General features: G+C 43.5%; 1 protein-coding gene across 1 annotated transcript in view; it reads left to right on the top strand.

Annotated features, from left to right (window-relative positions):
* Rep (Rab escort protein) overlaps nt 1–21,602 on the top strand; it is a 50,933-nt gene that overhangs the window by 8,492 nt on the left and 20,839 nt on the right. Inside the window, exons 5-7 of the mRNA XM_037429481.2 lie at nt 3,879–4,314; nt 10,144–10,381; nt 14,053–14,168. Of these exons, the coding sequence (XP_037285378.1) occupies nt 3,879–4,314; nt 10,144–10,381; nt 14,053–14,168 (790 nt within the window). The remainder of the gene's footprint in view (nt 1–3,878; nt 4,315–10,143; nt 10,382–14,052; nt 14,169–21,602) is intronic.

Below are 21,602 nucleotides of genomic sequence, written 5' to 3'. Positions count from 1 at the left end.
TCAATGCAATTAGACAAGCGAATCTGCGCAAAGAAGGACGCTTATGATATCAAAATGTCCTCTCATTAGTTGTGCAAGACGCCAGCACCACATCTATGCCTGGTAACCGCTCAGTTTGAGCAGCATGAGCGCATTGCAAATAAATGAAGTCCAGTGCCTGCTGAAAAGGAGCGCTAACTGTGCCAACCAAGGTTCTCACTCGGCAACATTCATGCTATATTTTCGCGGTGCCACCAGGTCTGACACAGCCAGACACCGAAGGCAAAATCTGTACTCGCCTAGCTTTCCAGTCTCCCAAGCACAGTGCTTTGCACTCCCTCCATGGCTTTCTAGGTTTTCCTTACATTAAAAAAACGCACAGTCATGTGTTGAAAGTTTCTTGCTTGTAGAATATGAAATCGAGGAAGTGGTCATTCTGCAGGTCCGCGCACCTGCAGTATGGCGACCTCGTCAGTAGCGCTCCCCATAGATGATGTCAAGTGCATAATTCTTTATATTTGTTTACCTTTGGGTAAGTAAAATAGCATTATGCTGAAAGTTCTGGATATGTTTGGTGAACATCACCAAGCTTATACTGGAGAAATCTTAACCGCTATTGTACGAGGTCATTATGTGTTGTGAGCTTTTTTCATACTGTTTGAGACTTGCAAAGGTGATCCAGGCTAATTATTAACATCATTGTGATATACATTTACTTATCTTTATAAAGTTGAAAAATACTATATAATGAACACCCTGAATATAGTTCGTGAACTTCAAACCTATAGTGGGAAAATATCAATCACTTTTGTGAACATTCATTCTGGTGACCTTGAGAAGTTATCAAGATCATACGTTTTTTTTATAATTAGGATGTTCCTTTATTTATTGGAATGGCATAGAAATTGGCCATTTTTAAAATTTTAGAGCGAAAAATTCACATCTTAAGGGTACTTTAAGTCCTTAAGAAACCTGCAACAAGACCTGGGTAATATTACTTTCTTTCTTATGAAACCTGTACGTACCCTGTTTGATTGTATGTGCAGTATATAGCTTACGATAAAGGAGGAGTGTTGTTTGAAAGGAAGATAGTTGCAGTTGTTCAAGGGACAGATGATAAAAGCACAGCAGCAGTGTGGTAATTCACTGTGCCAAATGCAGGTGTGTACCTCTGCTTCAAGTCACCAAGTAAGATGTTCTCGCTTGAGACACTTTTGAGACATTTAGAACAATGTGAAGGCACGATGTGTGCCAGTGTCTCATCACTGATCCTTTCTGAATTCAAATGCAGCTTCCTACAGCAATCTTAATCCAGTACATCTGCCCCTATCGACAGTACCACATGCAACAATATTCCTCGCTAACCCCACCCCTCTGTTATCATAAGCTTTATGTTTGTTTTGCTCAATAAAAGCTCTCTGTTGGCAGTTGGCACCCTACCTTGTCTGACGTCTGTGTTGAAGTTAATGCTTTAATTTTTTTTAATATAAATCTGTCCCAACAGAAACAGCAAGGTGGCACTTACGAATCCACGACTAGCACAATTGCGATTCCATGTAGCACCTGAGAAAACTGCGTTCCTTCCGTGTAAGGATAAAGGCAGGACCACTGACACAATTTTTATTTCTTTTGAGAAAAGCTTCCCGTAGTTCACGCCCCATCACTTGATCGCTGATCGAATGTAGGACGGCAATCTGCAACATGTGCAGCAAGTGTGATCTCTGCTGAGTGACCTTAGTGGCCATAGCAGAAGTCTGCATCCAGGGGAAAATGTGTTCAAGGAAAATAGATATGGGACAAAGTCGAGACACCAAGTTCGACATCTTTTTTTGTTGTGTGATACCTACACTTAATGAAACCTCCATATAATGAACCTGTATATAACGAAATATTTGTTATAACGAAGCAAATGAATATTGGCCTTGCAATAGAAATGTTATAATGTTATTTTCATGCAAGATACTTCATTGCTATAATGAGGTTTAAGTATATTTTTTTCAAGCTATAGAACAACTAGCTCAGAAACAAGTCCTGTGTTATTTTTCATTAATGATCACATACAAGGCGTGCTAAAAATGGCAAAATAGCGATGACTTTTGCGAGTATTTGCAGAAAACATAAGCAACTTTATCTCAGCAAACGAGGTCTGCTCAAATAATAAAATCCAGTTTCTGTATCTAAATGTGTGCTTTGGTGCTGAGCACCTATGTCATGTGACCACAAAAAAGGTCTCGTGTCATTCATATATGCTCATCTAAACTTGCCAAGGATACAGTGGCCACATCTGCCAGCAAAAACTGTTGTCTAGATCCTGTGTTTCAAAAAAGCCTTGATCAAACAAGCTGTCTGCATTTGAATGGTTTTCCAGCATTATTTTCCCGCAGCATAGGCTGCAAGCTTTAAGACAGTCTTGAAGACACCACCCGCATGAGAGCTATGAAGGGAGAACAAGAGAATTGCAGTGCTCATCTACATCCATGGTGTAGAACCACAAGTTTGAAAAGATAGCCGAGTGATTGGGCATTGTTCTTGTTTCTTTGGCCCCAAAATACTTGGTAACAGGGCCTAGGATGTTCTTCTTCCGGGAGCACATCAGCCATGCATGTCATTGAGTCCGCCTGCCATCCTACATTAGATCAGTGCCAAAGGATAGGTTGGTATCTGGACAGGATCAGATATTTTGAAATTTCCAAAAGAAAGATTGCTTCAGTGGTCCCTATGTTGCCGTTACACAGGATTAATTCATTTCTCTGGTGATTGTGCCTGCGATAAAACTGTTGCTATAGACGGGTCGCCTTGCTTTTTCTATGACATCACGTATATTCTTATTTGTTACTTGTCAATTGATAATGAAAATTCAGCGCCAGCACTGAGTTGTGTATGCCCTTATTTGATTGTTCTATTCTTGAATAATGTTTTACGCTAAAATATGTACCAACTGGCCCACCTACAATTCAGCACTGTTCAAAAGTCAATTACAATATATTTTAAGTGTTTCCTGCGTCCTTCATGAACTGTTGAGTGTTTTTGCATATAGAAGAAGGTTTCTGCAGTGTTTTTTGTAGCCTTGAAGTTTGGCATTTAAATGCTATAAATGATGGTGATTGGTGCTTGTTTTTTTAAAAAGGTGAAGGCTCCCACTTCGCAATAACTACGTTGTTTGTTGAACCACTCCGGAATCCTAAGCACAGCGCACGTGTTCCGTCTTTAAGTGTTTTGCAAACATGTACTGAAAATCCAGAGGGATATTTCAAATTAGGTAGCTGAGCATGCAAGTAACTAAACAACATACCTGAGAACATGAGTCATGCCGCATTTTGTAACAGTAGGCCAAAGCATCTGCAAAACTGTTTTTTAGAGTTCAGTGTTTAGGAGAGCACTGGTTATGTGGTTGTGACTTGGGACGACATTCAGTTGTATCTTACGCGGTGAAAGATGGAGAATAGCAAAGAACCTGAAGTAAATGTTAATGACCACGAAGTGTGCAATGGAAGGGAAAATTGTAAAAGTAAGATTAGGACATCAGAGGATGGCAGGATAGGTCTGAGACTAAACAGGGGTAGCAGAAATTATATATCTTACATCAAGCAACAAAAAATGGACTTAGCCAGGCCACATAATGCATAGGACAGGCGATAGGTGGACAGTGTGAGCAACACAATGATCACCTAAGGATGGAAAACGCAGTCGAAGAAGGCAGAGAGTTAGAGAAGGGCTAAATTAAGGCACAGACAAAATGGAATCATTTCACACAAGATAAGGTAAACTGGAAATCATTGGGAAAGGCTCTTCTTCTCGCAGTGGACCTAAATAGGCTGATGATGGTGAAGTGGTGATGATGTCAACAGGACCACTGTTTTTACATAGATGATGTCAACAGGACCACTGTTTTTACATAGGCCTGAAAAGCTTGTGGACTGCTCCGCAAGTGATCCTGGACCAGCGCTGGTGCAGCTGCATATTGTTGAGGACTCTGATGAAGGACCATCACATGTTGCTTCAGCCGAGAGCACCACAGATGAGCTGGCCACCAGCTGTCCATGCCCTTTTAGTGCAGAAGACAGTGCCGGCCTATTGAATCAACGTGATGGACCTGTGGAGAGTGAGGATGCCAGCTCTGACTACCACAGTGTTGCAAGTGCTAGGAGCAGCTCTGTAGACGCTACTTACGGAAGTGTGACGCAGCACACTGAGAGCACGCTGGATGGCCTGAATGGAGAGCAGGTTGCAAGTGAAAAGGTTTCAGAGAAGGAGCCCAACAAGGTCAAGGAGTTGTGGTCCATGGAGAAACTGCTGAATGTCTCACGGAAGTTTAACCTAGACCTGGCTCCCAAGGTAAGTTTCTTAGATTTTTTTGGCCAGTGTACGCGGGAAAGTTTGTGAGCATACAGTTGGTTTCATTTCACACTGAAAACACATGGCAGCAGAATGCTTTGCCTGGTACTGAGAAAATTGCCTGAGCAGACACTAAAACCTTGGAGTGCTGGTAATTTTGCATTAGGGAGTGCCTTAATTGTCAGTGACCCCTTTTTTCGTTTTTTCCACTTTTCATCTTTTCTGCCTTTGGTGTGAGCTATAGACCTTTTTTTCTAAGGCCGACAGCCAGAGTTGCCAGCATGCCACAAACAAGAAGTGCTCCTAAGAAGCTTCCGGCAGCCTTGCCCGCTGCGTGTTTCGCTTGTGGCGGTAGACGTTTCGTGTTTGCTGCTCATCGAGAAATGCTTCCTACGCTTTAACAAACACGATGAGGGTCATGCTTTGTTGTGCCTGGATGCAGCCGGCCGTTTGGCACCAATCTCATTTCGCAAGTTTGCAAGTTTTTCTGCGATAGCGAAAGATGGAATGTTTGGATTTCAGCCGTGCGAAAGGGTCACTACAAGGAGCCCCCACATATGTCCAGCTCATTTCATCTAAGGTGAGCAGTTTTGTCACTTACCACAACTTTAGAAGAAACTATGCCATGTCATCTTCTGAGAGAATTGTCCGCAATACCGTTGATGCTAAGAGCGAGGCGCAGACCTCTAGGCATGTTTACCCGTGCATTGTTTCTCCACCGGATGAAAGTGATGCACCACAATCTAAGATTTGTAACGATGCGAAAGTAGAGTATTGCCGCTTGTCAGCTGATAATGTTATGCTCAATGCCGGTGCCACAAGGCTGTCGATCGAGCCCAATCCGAATAAGCATCTTCGACTGTGCTCTACTCCATTACCATCGAAAGTAGGTCACGTGACAACTGTTTTCAAAAAAAAAGGGAGGGGGGAAGGAGGGGGGTGACACAGCACACACTGTGCATTGCGTTTTCTACTCTGTGCCTGCTTTACTTCTTTTTTGCTGTGCTGATTCACCTTTCATTGTTAGCTCTTTCAACTTTCTGTTCTCAGCAAAACCTTAAGCTCATCCCTGCATGTTTTCTCATAGCTGCCTGTTTCATCTTGCAGGTAAGCCATCATTCGACCCTGCATTTCTATACCACAATCAAGGCCACATGGATCGTCAGTGGTACTAGCATGGCCAAAAAAGGCATACTGTGCAAGACAGCAGACCCAAAGTGCACTAGTGCAACTGCGTGAACCTTTAAATCGCCGGTAGCAGATCCCAGTGAACAAACATTTGCAAGTGCAACACTAACTATGGCTGACATCTCTGCTCCTACTTTGGAAAATGTGGCATTAAAAACTAAAATATTCACTTCTCATGGTTGTCAAACAGTTTTGAGATGCAAATGATAACGCGCACTACGAAGAAAACAGCAGCGATGCGGTACATGCTGCGCACTCCCACAGGAATTCTCGCTTGAGATGGGAGCCAGTGGGATGGGACTCGTTTAACCGAAAGAGTTGCGAGAACACCACCAAGACGCGTGGATGGTTTGTTTGCAAACATAAAAAGGGTCTATAGTAGAGGATTGATGTTCGTATGGCTTCTAAAGTGCTCACAGGCCCCGCCGCAGGGGTCTAGTGGCTAAGGTACACTGCCGGTGACCCGCAGGTTGAGGGACCGAATTTCGGCTGCGGCGGCTGCATTTTCGATGGAGGCGAAAACGTTGTAGACCCGTGTGCTCAGATTTGGGTGCACGTTGAAGAACCCCTGGAGGTCAAAATGTTCGGAGTCTTCCATTGCGGTGCCTCTCATAATCATATCGTGATTTTGGGACGTTAAATCTCACATATCAATCAGTCAAGTGCTCACAGATTCAAATGTGACAGTGTGGGGCCAAGTAAGTTTCTACCACTTACAGTTTGTGTCATGCTGACGTGATTTCTATCAGAGCACTTAAATAAGAGCTGACATTACCTTTGGCTGCCAGATTAGGGGCTAATTAATGAGCTTATCTCGAGCAATCGGGCTCATGAGCCATTTACTAATGCTATGACGTGTTGAATTTCAATCTTTGAGTACTGTACTTATGGTTTGTCAAGCATTCCACTTTAATATTACCCCGATAAGTCTAAAGAACTAACAATTTGAAAATAGCCTTTGAAAATACCACACAAACACTTTGCTGTCAAAGCACCAAGGCACATGTGCAAAGCAAATACTATTAAGTTGGCAAATAATGGGCTTAAGTAATAGCTCAATATGGAGTGTTATTTCGGGGTGACAACTCAGTTACTAATTTGGCTTTGCTCTGTCGTCTGCTAGTATCCTGTTCGTACCCTTGACCAGGATGTTTTTTTTTTTCCTCAACCAAGAGATTTTCTGTGCAGCTTTGTGCTACAATACAGGTGGTTGCCAATGTCCCCTTTCTTGACCACTATGCCATTTTGTGGGATTCCGCATAATGGATTTACAGTATATTTGTGAGACCCTCAGGATACAGCTCGCACAATGTGGATGGGAGAGGCAAGAATACAATATAAAAATAATAAATTCAGGATTAACTTTAGGAATTCATAGTACAGGGAAAGAGGCTACATGTACTAGTAATTAAATACACTATGATTGCACCTCACTATAAAATGTTGAGCAAGCATCCCCCTATGGTGAAGGATAATTGACACGAGATTTGAGGGGTGTCATGAACATGTCAACTAGTGTTAGAAGAAGAGGAAGAAGAAAGGAGATATCAACAGAAAAGGAATTAGAAAGAAGAGGAAAACAAGGAAGAAAAAGAAGGGCATGAGGGAGGACGTGGCCAAGACAGATGGAGGCGCGGTTGCTTGGAACGCAGACGTGCGCCGACGAGGGGTAGAAGCAGCAAAGCATTTGCCGGAACCCCACGAGCACAGCTCCTAGAAAATACGTACCCCAGCCTTTGCAGCAACGCTCTGTGAGTGGCGGGGCGCAGCCAGGAGTTCGACCAGCTCGGCCAAGCGACCGCAACCTTGTTGTCCCGCGCCAGATGGTCTGCAGCGATGCTCCGTAGATGGCGCACCAAGAACGGCAAGCGGTACAGCTACTGCGGAGACCCGACGCTGTGGCAACCGGATCTCGTACGGCCAGGACCATCGACGCAACGAGCTTCGCAGACGGGACGAGCCATACGACTCGACGCCGGAGCCAAGTCAAGGCAACACCCCTTGGACGCTTTACATTGTAGCGCATTTTAGCATATCTTTTGTTAATGAGATGTTTTTGTTGAGTTTCATTTTCATAAGTAGTTTTTTTTGTTCTTTGCTGTTCCTGTCTCGTTGAACATCTATAGAGACTATGACAGGGGGAGTGCGCTTGCTCGATCCCGGACTGGTCTCTGGCGCTCATTTGGCGCTTATTTCAGATCTCCCGAAAAAGGGAGGGGGCACTTGCTCGGCATTTTATCGTAAGTAGTTGGTGTCCCAAATGAGTATGTAATTATATCTGAAGCAAGATACATCAAATCTGAAGGGGATCTTAGCAATGTGCATGTTTGGTCTAGTTGATAATTCATAGATGACAAGGAATGGAAAATTGCGACTTACAGAAGCCCTGACTTTCATATGAATATTTATTGTTCAGACACATTGAATAAAAACCGCTTGAACGAAAGTTTCAGGTGAACTATTCAGTTCATGGACGTTTTTGAAATTCCCCTCATAAGACCCAATCTTAACTTTGGTTAGTTAAATGAAATTAGTGCAGAGCCTATTTCAGTTCTACAAACTCATTGTGTGACACCATCTAATGTGTCTCACACCATATTGATCAGAAATTGTTTGAAACATTAGGTACGGACATGTCGTAAGTAAAAGGGCGCGAGGCGCATGGCAATTGCTGGAATGCAGCAAGTGTGCGTGAGGCTCCGATGGTGGGTATACACGCTTTGTTGACGTGTGAGGTTAGTTACAGTGTGTGTTGACATGCGAGGTTAGTTACAGCTAGTGTTACAGTGCTAGCTAGCTAGCTAGTTACAGTTATTTACAGCTAGCTAGCTAGTTACAGTTAGTTACAGCTAGCTAGCTAGTTACAGTTACATCTAGCTAGCTAGCTAGCCAGCCGCTTACGTTTGGGTGCTCTCGTGGTCACCCCCTTAATGTGACGTGAACTAAAAATAGCATGGGAGGGTAAGATGATTTGATGAAAGGACACGCTGGTAAAGACATGAATAATATCACAATGCCGTCGTGTACTTCGTCAAACACTTCCCGCAAGGCAGTGGCACATATATACCCAGAGATGGGTATGCGCCGCTGATATGCGGATATGTGCCACAGGTAATTGACACTTAGTATCTACCCAGGAACGACGAGAACACACATGGGCAATTTTAACGGGCAAACGTCAATAAATACTCTACATCAGTAGCGTCGACCCAACGAATGCAAAGAATAAATATCAGGGTCCCAGCTGGAATCGAACCCAATCATTCTGCGTGGAAATGAAGCAGAATCTTCAGACGCCAATCTTCGTGAAATGTCAATAGTGGTTGCAGTGTTGCCTACTAAATTTTATAAACATTACATATGTACTCCTTCGATACAGCCTTCACGCCGGGTTAACGTCAATTGTGGTTAGTTGCCATGCGCTCAAGTTGATTTATGTAGCAGTGTCCAGGGCCTGCATCTTCGCGAGCATCAGTGCTTCATATCAGCTTCTGGTGTTTCTAATACGCATGTTCCAGTTAGCATCGTTGTGCAAGTGCAAAGAACTGGTTATGTAACCATCTGCAACTCTTCAACTTATGTCTGTGCGTGGAACAATTGTACCTATATGTCGCTCAATAAAATAATTTCAACACGGTCACCTTCCCCTCTGCATGCTTTGCATAACGTTGATTCCCAGGTGCGTGGAATCTGCCGAATTTTTATGAGGTCTCTTGGAGTTCGTTGAAGTAAAGTTTCACTGTATTTAAAATGGCAATTGCATGCCAGCGCCACTCCACTTCCACAAATCATGGCACCCTAAAATGATATCTATTAAGCTTACAAAATATAATGCATCATTTACTTGCAAAACTAAAACCTTAACATAATTCCACCTTCACTGTCGTGTGCAGTCTCTTTAAGCACAGTTCTTGCTTTAACAGAGCAACAGATGGCTCTCTGATAACACTGGTGATCAACCATGGCCATTTCTGCTGCCCTGATTTTGCGTCCCTTGTCTCGGAACTTAGCGCTTAATTAGCATCAGAAGAAGACCACAAAGAAAGTTCTAGATATCTCCTTGAGGCACAGATCATGATGCACTGTCTACCAACATGTCAAATTTGCATGCCATAATTACATGGCACTGAATATTACATAGGAAAAAAAAAGAAGTGAAGTAATATGCTGCTTTAAGTGAGTTTTGTAATTACTTATAATTATCATGTAATTAAATACAGGCATTACTGTTCTATTTTAACATAAAATGAAATCTTAGGCTATGAATGTGTGTGCAATTAGTTTTTGGTTCGGGAAAATAAAAGTAACACTTTTCTTGTAGGTTGTAGAACGTGGCACGTTGAATAACCAATAAAACGTTATAGGGCCTTCGAGAAAGTGGTCGACTACGGTCGTACACAGAACACAGAGTCCACATACTGGCTATGGAGAAAATTAAATTCATCCAGTTAGCTGTGTACTTCGCTTGCTTTTGTCGACAAGTTGACATAACTTGCATAAAAACACAGCCATCTGCTGAAAGGAATTATATAGATAGTTTGAAGTGTGACGTAATTTTTAAACCGAAGATATATTTCATGGAATTTTAAAACGGTTTGATATGACAATAATTCATGATTTCATGTCGATTGTGCCTTGCAGCTTCTGTTCAGCCGCGGCCCACTTGTAGAGCTGCTCATCTCATCGAACATTGCCCGCTACACTGAATTCAAGGCCCTGACACGCATCCTGACCATGCACAATGGAAAACTACAGCAGGTTCCCTGCTCACGTGCCGACGTGTTCAGCTGCAAAAATGTGACTGTGGTTGAGAAACGCATGCTCATGAAGTTCCTCACCTTCTGCAAAGAATTTGAGCAGCACCCTGAAGAATACAGAGGTGAGATGATTCTTGTTTATGCGGGCTAGGGCCACCAACAGGCAAATCCTTGTTGAGAATTTCATGCTTTAATTGGTACCTTTGTGTCTAATTATCCGGAAATCAAATTGGGAAAGATCAAAAGTATCGAATGATTAATGCTAGCATAATTGTGACCAGTTCTGGCATTGTTTCAAAACCTCTGCCTCGAATGAAACAAAATACTAGTGCCCCGCCACAGTGGAGCACCATAACATCACCTGCACTCAAGCTTTGGTGACATTGAGACTTTTGGGCCCTGTGGGCAGGGGAAAAAAAAAAAACACCAGGCCTACGCGGAAGGCGCGGCACAGTCGCAGCGAAAGCTAGAAGACCGGCCTTTCAGAGCTTTTCAAAACTTTCATTGGGTAACTACAGCAAGTGCACTTGCTTTATACCCAACAGGGCATTAATAATACATTTTTTTGGTTAGTAGGCTGGCATTCGCTACGCTATTTTTCGTCATTCTTCTGAGAAGCAAGGTATTTACTAAACACTTGCAAGGAATTTTGTGCCAATTTTTCATGCAGTGGCTCACGATGATGAGGAATTATGCCTGAAGTAGGTATGCGTCACAGTTAATAGCTGAACAAAAACAAGCTTTTGTAATGAGTTGGAGCATTGGACAACCCACTCGTTACGCTATTCGCATTGTGTGACGACTCCGTGTTCTTGCGCTGTTTTAAAACGCTTTATAAGGTTTATTACCGCGATTGCTTGATCGACATCAAGCCTGCCTAAGGCAAGTTTGCCATCAAGTCTCAAGCACTGGTATGGCTCAGTGGTAGAATACTTGGCTGGCATCCAGCGGACCCAAGTTCGAGCCCCACTGTGTCATTAACGCTAGTTTTTTTTTTTTTCCAATTTCACGCGATGTGGTTACGGACACCGGCGGCAGTGGATAACTGCGCGTGACCCGAGTTCTGATCTCATAACAGCTTTTGCTGTAAAAAACAACAAAAAGTACAGTGTACATTGTGGGGTCTCCGAAGGAGAAAGCCGCTCTCGGAACACACGGAGACTGCAGACGTGGTTAGACCAAACTAAATAACACATTTATGTGAAGTGGGGACCGGGTCTTTTAGACCAAAAATTGCAAAAAAAATCAATTTTTTATAAACGTTATTTTCGAGTTCTCCTGCTTGTGGTGACCTCGCTACTCATTCTAACGGAATGTCACCGGGGGTTCAGGCTTAGCGAGCCACAGGGCCGCGTCTCTGTCACCTGCTCATTTGTGGCGCTTCGCACGTGCTCATCTGCAAAGCGTTTAGCACGGCGCAGCAAAACAGTGTTCAATCTTAACAGTAACACACACTTCATTGCCTTTGGCGGCACCCCAAACAACAGTGCAATGTCCGCTCCCGGGACGCGGAGAGCAAAGGCTCCCACACGCGGGTGTTCAGGATAAGGGAGAGACCACGAGCACGTCGTGGCTGGCAGTGTTGAGGTTTGACATGCCGTTCGGGAAAAGGTCCCTTTCACGATGGCCACTGGGCTTGGTCACGAGAGTTGGGGCAAACCTTGTACGCGAAGGCCTATGGCAAGTGTGGCTTGGCGTGGTGCAACCAGTTCAAGCACTAGCACCGCTTAGCCTATGGTACCGAAGCTAACACTCAGGTAAACATGCCTGTCGGGGATGCCTAGGCACTCAGGTAGGCTACGATCCGGCAATTCTCAAAGGAGACGCAGACTAAGGAAGAATACGTGCTTACCGGGCCCAGGTCAAGGAGGAGAGACCTTCCCGGCGCACAATTGACTCGGCCTCGCTGTCTCTCGCAGCCCTTGAGAACATACGCTTGCCTGCGTGTGGCGCCATCTATCGCCACGCACCGTCGCCAACGCACGGGAAAGGAAAGGAAGCAGCCGTATGGCGGAATAGCTCTTGAAATGGTTGTAGGCGCACCACAGATCCCCACACCATATCCATGCATAATCTCACCAATTTTCACGCATCCTAGATTGGTATCTTTGCCGTGACAGTAGTCTATGCGATGTTAATGAGCTGAATTTTTGGCCATTGATGCGTGAAAAACGGGTTTTGTCAGCGCTGCGCTGTTGCCGTTCTACGCTTGCCACAGCAGCCATTTTGGTCACATTCCAAAGAGCCACCCTTTTTCTTTCATATCCCGCCACGCTTGTTTTCATCCACTCAGTATGCGTGTCGTGAATCCGCGTAAAAAAAAAAGTTCCACTGTGTGAGCCTATTAGAGCGGTGAGCACACGTGACTAAATTGGCCCTTCCGACTCACTAGGCCTCCGGAGCTGTCTGCTGTACACGGCGGCGGAGCGCACGCGAAGCCGCGAGTGTATCTCGCTCACACATCACTTTGTTTTCGTCGGCTTCTTAACCCGCGTGAGCTAGCAAGCAATTAGAACAAGCATTTCTCATTTTCAACAGTCTGCAAAATCTGACGGTATACTGGCATGGTGCCGAATCAGCTCGTCAAAGCGTGCCACAGCCACCAGGATGCGCCACCGGGACAGTGTGTTAAGCCTACGCTCTCGGCCGTGTTTCGAACCTTTGATCACGACGAAGCCATATGAAATGTTGCGCACTGCTCAGAAGTTTGTGAAAAAAAGCGCAAGAAATCTCGGCAAAGCGAAATAATGGGGCAGGTACATCAAAAGTGCACTTAGTGCATGACGACGCGGCGACAGAACACAATTTTTCGGTTGAAAAGGTCAAAACACCGACATCTCCACCTGTTCGCCGACTTTCTCAGACGACGTCGGTGATAGGCAGTGCGGCACAAGGATAGACACAACCTTTTGATGAGCACCGATCATGTGCAACAGCAGAAAGTGAGTGACGATAAGATCTGCAGCTTATCGGCAACTTCAATGAGTGAGTGGGAGCATCAAACGCTCGCGACAGGCTTGTCGGATCATGAATGGCAAGTGGAAAGGTTCAGCATCTGCCAGGTTCTTGCAACAAGCAAAGTGGCAGCAACGACAGAAGTGTGACAAGGACTACTCCCATGGTGCTTTTTGAGGCAAAGTGCAGCATTTTTGTTTGTGTGGAATTCTCTGAATATACAGAGTCTCTGAATTCTCTGAATATACAGAGTCTCTGAATTCTCTGAATATACAGAGTGTTGTTTTTTGCCATTTTGTATTGAGAAGAGACAGAACTCGCTGTGAATAAACTAACAGATGATGAATCCAGGGAAAGTATAGGGGACATTATTGTGGTCTTTTCATGGCTCTCCGTAAAAAAAAATAAACACTAAAAATAAGAGAGTATGGAGGCACGATGGCCAAATTTACTATCAGTGTCTCTTTGCATACTTATTTAACGCTATGCTGCAAAAAGAATTGCACCCCTAGCCATCTCAGGTGCAAATATATTAATGCAGCTAACTAGGAAAGTGGCAAAAAAGTTTCTTTTTATAAAAAGACTGGTCTTGAACCGTGAAATGCATTATCAAAGATTATGAATTTGATGTGAGAAACATTGCAGAACGGAGCAAAAAAATAGTTACCTTTTTCACAAAATTGTAGCTGCGAAAATTTCATTTTGTGGACGGAATTTGGCCATCTAAGACGCATCTTAATTCTATTGTTCCAAGAAAATAAAAGGGGAGCTCATATAAATGAAGGAGGAGTGTCTGTAGGATGTGGTTACTTAGATGTATTTATTTTGGCTCAACCAGGTTTTGAAGGCAGGCCCTTTTTGGAGTTTCTCCAGTCAAAGCAGCTGAGCAAAAATGTTGAGCACTATGTGCTTCATGCTATTGCCATGGTGGATGCAACCACACCAACACTGCAGGCAAGTGACAAAGCTGTTTACCTTGAGCATGCTCATGTGGCACCGTTTCCCTTATTGTACGTAATGTACCAACTGAGCTGCATTCACATTACCATATTTACCCGCATAATTCTTGAACTTTTTTCAAACAAAAGTGACAAAAAAAGTTAAAGGGTGCGAGAATTTCCCTAGAAAACATACAGAGTGGTGAAAAAAACAAACAAAAACCAAGTGGTCATAAATTAGGATTTTCACAACAGCAACTAATTACAAGCTTTGAGAAATATTAATCAAGACTTACTTTAACAATAAACCCACAGGTTCAAGACAAGGGATGGTTTATTTGCAGACACAAAGGCCACCAGCAAATTGTGTCTTAAGGTCTTCGCACGGATACCCTTGATGTAACTAAAAGCGCCGCTGCAACCTGTGAATATTACAGGTCCCCATCAACCTTGGGCTCAAGGCCATCAAACAGAAAATCATCGGCAGTTGCCTTCCATTGAAAAAAGTTTTCCATCCCAGTCTTAGGCACATAGAAAGCCTAACGTGTTTTGGTGGCTTTCAGCTGCTTGTGCTCCCGTTATCAGTAGCGAACAAGAAACTCGTCGACTCCAAAGTGCCTGCTGGCAGCCCTGTTGCCGTTGTTTAGTGCATAATCAATCACTTTTAATTTAAAAGAAACCGTGTAGTTTCTGCATTACCCCATAGCGTTACCACAAAACAGGCACAACAACGTACTACATACGCTACACGGACTAACAAGCTACAACTAGAGGTGTGCGCCAAGACGTCGGCGGGCCACAACTGCCAGTTTTTGCCAACTGCCAGCCACGTACTAATCGGTGTACCGCCAATGTGTGTCATCGGCGCATCATTTAAATGGATTTATCTTTTTTTTGTTAACCTACGTTTATTTTGCACTTTTAGTTACGAGTAAATACCCTGGCCTTTTTTATTCTGCCCACTTCGCAAAGGCATTGCAACTGGTTCGCCTGCCACTTCAGAGTTAAATAACTGGACTGAAAAAACTTGAGCGCTTCAAAAAATTTCAGAAGGTAGTGTTGAGTAAATGTCCAATAAACATTTAATTTTATCTTTCCCATTTAAACGAGAATTTTAAGCTACCTTCGAGCTCACTGTAGTAAAGCGAATCCCGGCCAGTGACCGTGCCAACGGTGGTGTTTGGCAAGGACTGTGTACATATTTTGGCTGATGAGGATATGTAATATCTGAGGTGGCCTTTGAACAGTGATGACAGACGTGTAGAGCTTGTACTAATGTTCATAAATATGACTGTGAAAGCGAGTCAAAGAACAAATGCAGTTCAGATGTGAAGGGTGGGGGCTAGGAATGAGGCGGGCAGGGTAGACGTGCTTGTATTCGATGTGTATGGCAGATATTATGTACAGCAGCATAACTGAGGTAGAGCTAGTTGTGTAGGGCATATTTAGAAAAAAAAAATTAGTTAAGAAACCGGAACACATGCATGGCCTTTCATAAAGAAAGACAGGAAGGTGACAATTAGTAGACGAAAAATGCTCTATCAAATAGCAATGATTCCCATCGTAGGGCGGCAGGTTCAGCAAGGTCAACAGTATTGGATGAGATGGTGATCACTATAAATTAAGTTCGTGTGAAGTAACGCACAGAAGAGGAATGCAGACAAAACACTGTAATGTGGCCTTGTATTTACTGCGTGCTTTGTCCTGCACTCCGTGCGATGCTCCACGCCACACTATCAAACCGAGTAATCTGTCTTTCCTTCGGCCTTTTTTATTTCGTACTTAATTTGACTAACTCTAGATGCAGATTTGTCACAACCGTGTTTGAAACAGGACATCACTAATTTAGCTTACAAGTAGAGCTGTGCCGCGCCGCGCCTCCGCCGCCACTTGGCACTGCCGCCGGAATTTTCAGGGCGAGCACGGCACTGGCACGCCACCATTTGTTTTTTTTTTTTATATATATCACGACGACGTGGTGAATGTGCTAAACCCGCATAGTAAAGTTGCACAACGCCGTACAATACTGAAGGCTCTGGCCACACCGGGGTCCCCACTTTTACCAAAACTACAAAAGTCAGCGAATGTTTTCACATTTTTCACATCACAGTGTCCTCTGCGATCGGCAAGCGCACTACTGATGCCGATTGAAAAGGCCACAGTTTCAGCGTAAAATTTCATACCACAAAACTTAGAGTGGAATCTGGCACGAGTGTCTACGTGAGTAGAACTTCTTGTTGGGCTAGTTGGTAGATCATTGCAAAAAAATTGATTTGAGTGCAAACACATGACACATTCACGCACACACATACAGCGCTGTGCCTGTTTGATGCCTGGGTGTGTGTGTGCATAAATGTGTTGTGTGTTTGCACAATTAATTTTCTGAAATGTCTACATGGGACACGCAATGCTGATTGAGCGGTGCTTCGACCATCATGGCTTGGAATCTAGAAACCATGCCTTCAAAAAACGCATGATGACCACAAGCCCCAGTGTGTGTGGTCGTCTTATTTGTTTTCTTGTGCATGTATTTTATGAACGCTGGGTTCCTAGATTCCAAGCTAGATTCCAAACAGGCTTAACACCAGACTCTCCAACCACAATAGGATTGATGGAAACTAAAAGCTTCGTATCTGCTTCGGGTGGACGTTCTTGGCATTCGTGGCGCTTGTTCACCAAGAATGAAACAGTGACATGAACTTATTCACAATAAAGACTTGTTTCATTCTTCCAAATATAAAGCTGATCGCACGAACTCTGTGTGACCTCGATTGTGACTCAAAACCGGGACAAACTCAATTGAACTGGGGTATTATACACCGCTAGGAATTCTTCTCGGGATTTGGCGCTAGTAAATAATGAAGAAATTTTTTGAAATGGTGAAAATAAACATGCGGTTTGAACTCGGAATATATATAATCAATTTATGAAAATGAAAATACTGTGTAGAACAGTGAACAATTTTGAGCCATGTTGAGTGCGTCTAGGGAAGACGGAATTATACAGACAATAAAGTGAAATCTATACAGTTCTCTTGGTAAATTTTGGATTATATGATGTGGGAATCGAGGCTAGTCCGCTGCCTTTGCGCGGGCTTTGCCACCTTTTCTGTCGTTCTCATGTCCCGACATGACTCCCCTCCTCCGTTGTCTGCCGCACTGGGAGAGCGGAGTGACGTTTACCCTCTCTTTCCCTGTAGCAAATGTCGACTGTGGCGCCGCCCGCAGAGTCTCCCGAGAGGTTTTGCGCGCGTGCGTCGGGAGCGGGTCAGATACTCTCCGGCACTACGGTGTGCCTTGCAAGCGCATTGATGTTCTGGCTTGCGGAGCCCCAAGAATTTAGTTTCGAATTGATAGAACTTTCTGTTTCTCTATACACCAGGAGCAAGTCCCTGAGAAGGTCGTTCATAAACACCGCTAATGTCTTTGAATAAAAATATGTTTGCTGGATAACAACCATTCATTAACTCTTAGTTAAAAGTACTGAATCAAACGCATCAATTAGGTGAGATATTAACATTAAAAAGCATTATTAACATGACTAAAAAACTGGCACAATATAATCTGAAATGTATGCAGCATACATGGTACCTTCAAGGCGCAGAACCGCTGGAAGCACCGTTTGCAGTGTATTTTGTCAAGCAGCTGATCCCGTACGCAAAAAGATGATTGCAAAATTTAAGTTTGAATTTCACGAGACATTAGGAGTTTCTTTCCCTGAAACCCGTAATTTATGGCGATGTAACAGTGTTAATGCATGCTACGAAACTGAAGTGATCTTTTCTCACGGGAGAGAAGAACGCACAGCGACTTGAGATACTAATGACCGGAAAAACTGAATAATTCTCAATATTGGCTATTGTTTCTACAGTGCAATTCACAAAAGCTTTAAATAAACGAACAAGGCTGGATGATGGCATGAAAGTAGGCTGCGCAGTATACTCCAAGTATTACTGACATCATGATTCACATTGAGTTGGATCTGCAGTTATGTACCTAATAAATGAAAAATGAGTGCAATACAGCGGCTTCATTATTGATGCAGCTCCAGTGATGAAAAGTAGCACGATTCCCGAACATCGAGCGCCCCTTCTCTCTCTATTTCATTGAACCACTTGTGTCCTTTAATTCTGCTTTTGTTTTTCCAGAAACAAATGTGGTGATTGGGAAAGTTATGAGTGCCAAACAAGGTATTCACAAGAACCACAGGACGGGTGAAGGCATTGTTTTGTGCTCAAAAGTTCCCAATAGTTTTTCATGTTTTGCTAAAATGTAGCAACGACACAGACAATCCGCTTTTGTCGTGTCATTCGCTGCCACTTTAACAGCAGCTGCATTATTTAGGGCACCTTGAAAGTTGTCGTGGCCAGATTTCAAAAAGGAAGGGGTGCATCATACCATATGCAATGCTTTATCATTCGCAAAAACAAATCTCTTCAAGCTGTGATGTGGTCAAACAATGCAGTTACCTCTCAGCAGTTTTAAGGGCTTTTAAACTTCAACGACATCTTCGAATTTTCAAGTCGCTGTATGAGATAGTGCTTACATATTTTTCTAACACGTCTGCAGTTCAATCGTGTAGACGCGACATAGCAAAGGCAGCGTTTTTGTATTTTTAATTTTTTTATTCAAGCAGAAGCGCAGAAGCACTTTTTGTGGTCCCTCACTTGTCATTGTGTTCGTTCAGTCCACACTGCATGCAAGAAGCTTGACGACACGGGCATTTCCCAGAGTCAAGTTTCTCATACATAAGCTTTCGCGCTCTTTGTGCATCCCAAGGAATGCAGGGACACTATAAAAGCAATGAGCTCGATGCCACGTCGTTGGGACTGGTATGGTGGTTAAACATCTCACAGTGTTCTGCCATTGCGCTCCCTTCGCTGTTCCATTGACTCAGGTAGTTTTTGTGCTGCCGCACTCTTTCATGGAAGCTCTTGGTTTCCCCAACGTATGGAGTGGGGTAGTCGGAGTATCCACATGTGCATGGTCTCTGGGCTGAGGAATGAAACTGCCATGATGATGGTGGATGACGTGTGGGAAATGTCGACCCCTGCACAATCGTCACGCGGTGTTGTGGCGCGCCGTTGGTGTCACATTTTCCCTGTATCTTCTCTTACGGAGGGCTCTGCAAATAAATTTTTTTTTTCTTCCTTCTGCTGCTGTGGTGACTACTGGTGATTGGACGATTGGTTATATTGCTCGGAGTTTTCTCTTTTGTGTAGTTTTCTTTATTCTTGCCAGAGAAATGCTTGGGAAGTGAAAACAGCCAAAAATAGAGACAAAGATTGAGGAAGAGATGACAGGGCGCTGCCCGAGAGAGCTGATTTCGAACATTTTTGCTCATGACAATGACCATAGATTTTGTACATATGTCGTTGCTTTTCAGGGGAAGCTTGCAATAACTGATCTGGGAGGCTAGTGAGATTTGCTAAAACTCGCCTCACGCGCAACTGGCAAGCATAAAACAAAGTTTAGCCGAGGGCCATCAGAAGGCATGGAGATGGCACAGTAAGAAAAAAAGAGAGGATCCTTTGTGCATTGGAGCGTTGTTAAAGCTTTTGCAGAAGCCATTTAATTTACCACCGTCCTCCCTTCTTGTTGTGTGTGTGCAGGGGGGGGGCAAGAAGCCTTAGCGTCCCCCATCCCCCCTTGCAAAACATTGTGAGAGGGGATATGACAGGTGCGCACCATGAACAGCCCCTCTTCTTGGGCGCTCATAGCTCCGTTGACAGGGGGGGACTGTAAAGGAGCACTGACGCAAAGTTTTTTCTTTTGCAACAGGTAACTAACGACCCACTTATTATGGCTGGAAAGCTCATGCGCTCTCACACGTGATGGTTAATTATTTGGAGACAATTTCATTTGACTCAGTCGTAGTTGCGGTTCCGTGCACAGAGCGCTGATTGAGGCAGGACCCAGAGGGGTTTTTGCATGGTGGAAAGCAATGCTGGGTTTTTGTGCAAAGATAGCTGGCTAGGCGAATGGACAAAACCGCGTTGACAAGTATTTTCAATGAAGGTTTAGTGGGCACTGCTATGATCTCCTCTGAGGCGTAAATATCTGTGTGACCGCCCTCCAGAAAATGCTGCTGAAGTTCGGACATCAGCCTTTGTATTGCCATGATAGTCTGCCCCGTTTTTCCGTTTAAATGGTGAGCCAGGCGAGAGCGGTTGCAAGGATTGTGCAACCAACACAAAATGCATGCCGGGGGCGGTTGGTCGTTTACCCGAAAAACAAAGGCATGTTTAGCATGCCGTAGGGTGACACCATATTCAAAACTGATACCATTTGTTCTTGGTGATATCATTTGTTGATATTTCGCAGATGATGTGTGTTTGTGTACACAAATCTATCTGGCAAGTTATCTAATTTGCAAAATATTGTTTCAGCACTTCTTTGAAGGGAAAGTAGGGGCTGGTATGAAGATAAAAAGCGGTCTACAAACAGACGAGACTCGAGCACTGCTCTCCGCCCCACTCGCACCTCCTTGCATCTTTCAAAAATGGAGTCTTTGAAAAAGGACACAAAGAAGAAAGCACATGTGCTATAATTTCACTTCCTTGTATTCGTTGTAGCACTTGCATCATAAGTCGCTGAGCAGAGTCCTCTTATGCGGGATGAATCAGAGCCTTTCTCGTGTGTTTCATGAATCACTATATTTCATTTCATTTCATTTCATTTATTGCATCCTTAAAGGCCCGAGGGCATTACATAAGGGGGGGCAGCAAGTACACTGTGAGGGTGTACAATTCAATGTGAACAACTTATCATAAACAATACAGTTCTAAATACGCATGTGGTAGATTGATCAAGAATGACAATAAAAAACTAATCAAACAATAAACAAAACAAACTTTTGACTGGTAATATGAGTACAAACAACATGGCAAAAAAATTATACATACAGTACGCTGGTGGGATATATCTACAGCCATGGGTTATTGGGTGGAATCAAAGTGGGATTCCAATTTTGCGCGGAATGATGTGCGGTCAGGTGTGGCAACTATGGAGTCGGGGAGGCGATTCCAAAGTGTAATTGCTTGGAGGAAAAAAAGAGTTGTTCATTGTAGATGTAATATGTCATAATGACTTCCATAAATTGCCCACCTCTCTGTTAGGACAAAAAAAAAAAAAGCAGTAAATTACCCACAAAACCTTCAAGCTCCACTTGCCTCTACTTACCTGAAGAAAAGTGGCTCCTTTATTGTTAATTTATTTAATAGCAACCTCAAGGCCCAAAGGCATAACATAAACAAGAGATACATTTGATAATGAATAAAAGATTAACAGTTACATCCAAATAAAAACAATATATAGAGTAAGGTATTTAATAAGGAATAATACCAAGCAGATGTAACAGCAATGCTGTGAAAGTAAAAAAAAATGAAATTCTTTGTGATACAGTGTTAGCTATGTGAACAAATGGGGTGAACTTAAAGAACATGAAACAC

This window comes from Rhipicephalus microplus, chromosome 2, assembly GCF_043290135.1.
Source record: "Rhipicephalus microplus isolate Deutch F79 chromosome 2, USDA_Rmic, whole genome shotgun sequence".
NCBI lineage: Eukaryota > Metazoa > Arthropoda > Arachnida > Ixodida > Ixodidae > Rhipicephalus > Rhipicephalus microplus.
Note: the sequence above shows the minus strand (reverse complement) of the source record. Positions and strands in the feature narration are given on the sequence as shown.